At 41.0% G+C, this 7,248-nt stretch overlaps 1 protein-coding gene across 1 annotated transcript; it reads left to right on the forward strand.

The window, feature by feature from the left end:
* Window positions 1-3,345: 3,345 nt before the first annotated feature.
* On the forward strand, window positions 3,346-7,047 carry LOC122546157 (centrosome-associated protein 350-like; the record flags this gene model as incomplete). Its single annotated transcript, XM_043684968.1, has 3 exons — window positions 3,346-3,546; window positions 4,401-4,591; window positions 6,965-7,047. Coding segments are annotated over exons 1-3 (475 nt in total), but the record flags the coding sequence as incomplete, so codon positions are not given.
* Window positions 7,048-7,248: the final 201 nt, after the last annotated feature.

Raw genomic sequence — 7,248 nt, forward strand, 5'->3', positions numbered from 1 at the left:
TACAATGAGGCCACAATACTTGTAATGCTGCTTCTTGTATTTTGAATTTGTTGATTTTCCCCCGCCTTATCCCTCCATGTGAAAGAAATTAGCTGCCTGCTGTTATTGCAATGGATGAGCTCTCACACATACAAATGAACAGATTCCAGCTCTCGTTGGTTGTCAAGTGCCCTTGATTTGTCTTTAACTTATGATGTTAATTGAAAGGATGCATCATTTATTGCCTTTAAATGTTTTATTTTTCACCCTTGCTTTCCCCTTGCCCTTGTATTTTTTTTTTAAACTGCTTACAAGGCATGGTATTGCTGATTAGGAGATCACTTCGTTTGGATTCCTAATTGCGTTGGAAAAGCTGGTGAGCTGCTGCCATGATCCTGGTTAAAACATTGTCCTGTCTCTTTGTTGCATCTGACTTTGTCCTAAAGCCATCTTTATGGTTTTCACTTTGTCCTGTTTTCTTCATGAATTGTCCATTTGAAGTTTGAGACAGAGATTGCAAGCCAAGCCAAATTACATCACTACCATGAGTTGGAACACAGTGAAATTGAGATATTAACTAACTCTCAAAATTGCTCAATTGTTCTGACCTTGACTTTAGCAATAACAGATCTTGGACAACAAGGTTAGAACTTAAATAAAAACATGCAACTTTAACAGAATGCAGATGAATTACAAGGAAACGAAACTAATATGTACAATGTAAGCTCAATCTACTTTGAACATTTACCCTACTTACATGGAACATTACAGTGCAGTACAGGCCCTTTAGCCCTCGATGTCACGCCAACCTGTGAAACCAAACTAAAGCCCATCTAACCTACTCTATTCCATTATCATCCATATGGTTATCCAATGACCATTTAAATGCCCTTAAAGTTGGTGAGTCCACTACTGTTGCAGGCAGTGTGTTCCACAGCCCTACATATGTTTATCCAATGACCATTTAAATGCCCTTAAAGTTGGTGAGTCCACTACTGTTACAGGCAGTGTGTTCCACAGCCCTACCACATTGAGTAAAGAATCTACATCTGACATCTGTCCTCCATCATCCCTCAATTTACAGCTATGTCCCCTCATGCTATCCTTCTGCATTCCACCAACTTTAACGTCATCCACAAATTTACTAACACATCCTTCTACGCCCTCATCTAGGAGATTTATAAAAATGAGAAGCAGCAGTGGTCCCAAAACTGATCCTTGCGGTACATCTCTGGTAACTGAACTCCAGGATGAACATTTCCCATCAACCACCAAGTCTGTCATCTGACAGCTAGCCAATTTCTGATCCAAACCGCTAAATCACCCGCAGTCACATGCCTCTGTCTTTTGTGCAATAGCCCACCTTGGGGAACCTTAGCAAACACTTTACTGAAATTCATATACACCACATCAACCCTTATCCACCTGTTTGGTCACCTTCTCAAAGAACTCAGTAAGGTTTGTGAAGCATGACCTACCCTTCAGAATACAGTGTTGATTATCCCTAATCAAGTTATTCCTTTCTAGATTATTATAAATCCTATCTCTTGTAACCCTTTCCAAAACTTTGCCCACAACTTGAGTTTTCTTGAGATTTAACTTATTTTTTTACAGTCTGAGAATTGTTTCTCAGAACTTTCAACAAATCAATCACTGGAAAATAACTAAAGAGAGCAACCAAGAACAGCCAGTCCAGAAGAAGTCCAAACCAAACCTGTCTCCTGCCCAAAACCCAGTCAGAGCCAATTCACTTTGTTTTCCACCTCTTTTTCAACATTCGCTGTTAGCAGGCCAGCACTGGTCCTTCCTAGATTGTTCAACTTAACATCCAAATTGTCTCTGAGCACAGCAGCACCCTGGTGCTGAAACATCTGTAGTCTTTTAGACCAGTAATTAATCTGCATTGTCTTCCCAGGCCAGCAGACATCTATCTTTGTTCTCCCCTTTTTTTGTTTTAAAACAAGTTGCTTTTCAAAGTGCAATTCTCAACTTCAGCTCACAGTTCCAAACCAAATATGAGAAAAATATAGTGATGGTCTCAACAAGTTGCTGATTTTTGTTGGCATAGGTTTTGCCAATCACGCAGTGTCAGGCAGTGTCACGCAGAATTGGAATGTTACTTTATTTGCTGTTGGACCCACTACAGATTTTGCCAGATTCTGTATTCACTCAACCCAGGCACACTTTCTAACTTGCCCAGCAGCAAGAGCTAATACGCAATTCTTGAAAGCGGAAATCTGCCTGTTCATCATCTTTCTCTTCTGCAAAGTACTTGGCTGCTGAGGACAGTTTTCAGGTTTGAGAACTCAGGTTAACTCACCACAGACCTGGAAGCAACCTCCTGAAATAAAATCAGAAATGTTCACTCAAAGTTAGGCATCAGCTGTTGAAAAAGAACGTGAGTAACTCTCATGATAATTTTCCACCTGGAGTACTTGACTGGAGTTTGTGTTGACAATACATTTTGTCAAAAAAAACTCACAAAGTTTTCATCAAGAACAAGCATTATAAGTTGTAAACGTTGCACAGTGCCACCTGGAAACTGTGCAACTTAGAACTTAATGGGTTATGGAGTTGTGTGCCCTGACTTCATTTTTGTCTGTACTCTGTCGTCAAAATAAATTTATTGACGACGGAAAGATGGGTTTGGTTGGCCTCGAACATGGTAATACATTGTATACAATTTCATCACAGACTGAAATCAGGCATCTTCAAGAAGCCAACAAGGCTGCTCACAGGGCGAGGCAGCTGATTCTGAAACAGCAGGAGGAGATTCAACATATGCTCCAGACCACCATCAAAATTCAGGAGAGACTCAAATCAGCTGGGGAGAGCAAGTTGGTTAGTATCCCACCATTTGCAAACTCCTGAACTGTTCAATGAAAGGTTACGATTAAAGTAAGGAATTACTTACTCAGCAGCATGAATGATGGGTGATCACTTTCAATCCAAGCTTGCTCTCAGCCAGGTTTCTGCTCTATATTATCATTACAATATAAATAAAACTTTTAATATTTTACAGAAAAGATATAAGAATGGTTTGTCTGCCACTGAGAAACATCAACTTAAGCCTCGGTACTTTTATTAAGTTGATAACATGTTCACATGTTCCCTTGTGTCGAGGCCAAATCTCTGCAACCTAAAGCTGTATATGCAGGAATACCTGCTGCCGCCGAGAATACCATCCTTTGTATTCATCGATATCGTGTTTTGTTCTGCATTCTGTAGAAGTGACAACACAAGAACGTTGCACAGTGCCACCTGGAAACTGTGCAACTTAGAACTTAATGGGTTATGGAGTTGTGTGCCCTGACTTCATTTTTGTCTGTACTCTGTCGTCAAAATAAATTTATTGACGACGTAAAGATGGGTTTGGTTGGCCTCGAACATGGTAATACATTGTATACAATTTCATCACAGGCTGAAATCAGGCATTTTCAAGAGGCCAACAAGGCTGCTCACAGGGCGAGGCAGCTGATTCTGAAACAGCAGGAGGAGATTCAACATATGCTCCAGACCACCATCAAAATTCAGGAGAGACTCAAATCAGCTGGGGAGAGCAAGTTGGTTAGTATCCCACCATTTGCAAACTCCTGAACTGTTCAATGCAAGGTTACGATTAAAGTAAGGAATTACTTACTCAGCAGCATGAATGATGGGTGCTCACTTTCAATCCAAGCTTGATCTCAGTCAGGTTTCTGCTCTATATTATCATTACAATATCAATAAAACTTTTAATATTTTACAGAAAAGATATAAGAATGGTTTGTCTGCCACTGAGAAACATCAACTTAAGCCTCGGTACTTTTATTAAGTTGCTAACATGTTCACATGTTCCCTTGTGTAGAGTCCAAATCTCTGCAACCTAAAGCTGTATATGCAGGAATACCTGCTGCTGCCGAGAATACCATCCTTTGTATTCATCGATATCGTATTTTGTTCTGCATTCTGTAGAAGGACAACACAAGAAATGGAGCTTTCAGCCCAATGTATCTGTGCTTCTGTTCTTTCGCTCCCTGCAATCTGGCTCCTACCTGTTATCAGCACATCCTACAAAGGTGTCAAAACATTTTTACACTTGATAATGTGCATAGGAATGGGACTAGGTTGTTGAGCCACTCATCTGTTTGCACTTACTTCTATTATAATTGATTTACATCTCCCTCCCTTAATTGGTTTCCCTGAATAAACGTTCCCAAGAAACAAAAAAATCAGTATCACTTTTAAAATGTTCAATTAATTCAAAGCTCAATTAATTCAAAACTAATGAAACGCTCTGCCTGCCTGAAAGGAAATGATGTTGCTTAGTTGCAGAAACCAGTCTTTGAATCTCATCTGTGTTTTACTGCAACTAATTCTGGAGCTGTTTCCTTTTCGGAACAAACTTAACTTTCCATGCGTCCATCTTGGTATATTCTCAGGTTCCAACTCGACAGGAGCAGCGGGATGCAGAACAACCAGGAGTGGAGAATGTTTCCAAAGTGAGCCCCACTTCCAGTCCCCTACAAACAGATATGGAGACGTGGAGTCCCTCCTGTGTTTCAACTTCAGGCAGTGAGACCAGCAGCATCATGCAAAAACTGAAGAAGATGCGCAGTCATATGGATGAAAAGTAATATCTCTTATGGCTCCTTATAAGGCATATTGCTGTGAAAGGCTGGCAAGCCAACCAGCTCATTTGTCAGCTGGTGATGTTATAGAGAGGGTGAGAAAGAGAGAGACAGAGTGGCTCTGAGCAGAGAAAAATATATGAAGTCCATTTAACTCTGTTTTTCAAAGACAGTGTGTTTGCTGCATATGGTGTTTCTAATTATCCCCCCTGAGGTGTTGTCATGTTTGACCCTGCAAGCGGGGCAGCAAAACATCAATATGGCCTCACTGCTACTGCTCTCCAAGTAGTGGAGTTTTTTCTTACCCTCATCTTCTTTACTTACACCCATTGCCCTGGTGTAACAGTCTCAGAATGGGATTGCAATGTGAAAACTTTCCCTGGTGCAAAGCTTTGCCTTTCAGTGGAGTGTGTTGGGAAACTGGAGGTACATGCAAATGTTGCAGAAATTGTTTTTCCTGGTGGAATTATCAGCTTGACATCATTGTGTAAACTTTTTTATCCTATGAAGGCAATTGAGTACACTACAGAGGATGTCAACAGGTCTTATTGGGGCAGTACCATGGCTCAATGGCGAGCCTGCTGCCTTACAGTACCAGGAACCCGGGTTCGATTCTAACTTCAGGTGACTGTGTGGAGTTGGCACATTCTCCCCGTGTCTGCATGGGTTTCCTCCCGCGGTCCACAAATATACATGTTAGGTGGATTGGCCATGCTAAATTGCCCATAGTGCCTAGCGATATGCAGGCTAGATGAATTAGCCATGGGAAATGCAGAGTTACACTGATAGCGTAGGGGAGTGAGCCTGGGTGGGATGCTGTTCGAAGGGTCATTATGGACTCAATGGGCTAAATGGCCTGTTTCCACACTGAGGGATTCTATGATTTGTTCCAATCAGTTCACATCAGTGTTACTGCTCCACTTGAGACTCCTGTCACCTTTGCTCATCTATTACCCTGACCCTCTATTCCTTTCTCCCTCTAATCTTGTCTGTCTTCCCCTTAAACACTGTATGATATTTGATTCAATCACTCCCTGTGCAGTCTTCATTTTTGTAATCCAATTCTGCAGAACTTCCATATCTCCCTGATGGATTTCTTGGTGACTACTTTGTGGCCTCAAGGTATGTTCTTCCCTGTGAAAGGAAACATTCTGTCTGTATCCAGTCTGCTGAACCCTCTCAACATTTTAAAGACCTCTATTATGTACCTGTTTGGCCTTCTTTCAGAGAAAAGAGATGTAGCTTGTCAACCCTTTCCTGACATGTGAACCCACACATTTCTGTGACCAATCTTGTCTGTGTACCCACTTCAGTTTCTCCTTTTTCTATTTATAGTATGAAGATCAGCCTGCACACAGTATCCAATTGTGGTTTAAGCAAGGTTTGATTCAGGTTTAGCATATTTAATAAATAATTAGATTAGGATAATGTGCTAGAGTACTGATTTTTTTTCTGATCTAATTAATTTGAATAAATGTGAGGTACTACATTTTGGTAAGGCAAATCAGGGCAGAACTTAATGGGAAGGTCCTGGGCAGTGTTGCTGAATAAGGAAACCTTGGGGTGCAGGTTCCTAGTTCCTTGAAGACGGAGTTTCAGTCAGACAGGGTCGTGAAGAAACCGTTTGGTGTGCTTGCCTTTTTTGGTCTGTGCATTGAGTATAAAGTTGGGATGTCATGTTATGATTGTACAGGACATTGGAGAGGCCACTTTTGGAATAATGCATTCAGTGCTGGTGTGTTGTGAAACTTGAAAGGATTCAGAAAAGATTTACAAGGATGTTGCTAGGGTTGAAAGTTTTAACTATAGGGAGAGGCTGAAGGGTAACCTTAAAAGTTTATAAAATCATGAGGAGCATGGATAGGGTGAATATCCGTGATCTTTTTTCCAGGTTAGCGGAGTCGAAAACTAGAGAGCATAGGTAAGAAAGGAAAAATTTAAAAGTTACCTAAGGGGCAACTTTTTCACACATGTATGGAATGAACTGCCAGAGTTGGTGGTGCAGGCAGCAATAATTACAACATTAAACAAGGGTTTGTAAGCTGTGGATGGACTGTTAGGAAGGCAGTGCTTGAGATTCTCCCAATATCTAAGTCAGAAAGAGAAATGGAACTGGGGTTGGATTTGATGAGCTCTGTTGCCATTTGAAGTTAATGAATCCGAGCAGAAGAATTTGTGTTGAGGCAGAGGTGTAGGGAGGTTGGCTACAAATGTTTTGATGGAATATTTGTAATTTCTCCTTAATAATGTGAGGTTTTCTTGAGTATCTAAAGATAAAGCAATTTTGGGATGATACTCAGCTGTTTTGCTTTTCTTGTTTTACTCCTTTTGTTGTAAACATTGCTCTCCTATCACTACTTCTTCTCTCTCCTTAGGTCTCATCACTGGGCTTCTCTCGTGTCTGTTTTCCCAACGTACATCCCAAATTCCAGCTGTACATCAGCAACCAGCTGGTCAGGTACTGTGCAATTTCTGCTTCTCACTGATCGAGCGTGCTCTGTTTCATCACATACATGTGGATGATGTGGGGGATGGTGGAGGGTCAAGGGAAAGGAATTGTGTAGAGAAATGTGCATCCCTTTGGCTTAGTTGTGGCTTCACATAGATGCAGAAAACTGCCAGTTGGCAATATACTACAGACTTTATAATTAATCTGGAA

Source organism: Chiloscyllium plagiosum, unplaced genomic scaffold (assembly GCF_004010195.1).
Source record: "Chiloscyllium plagiosum isolate BGI_BamShark_2017 unplaced genomic scaffold, ASM401019v2 scaf_51295, whole genome shotgun sequence".
Lineage (NCBI taxonomy): Eukaryota > Metazoa > Chordata > Chondrichthyes > Orectolobiformes > Hemiscylliidae > Chiloscyllium > Chiloscyllium plagiosum.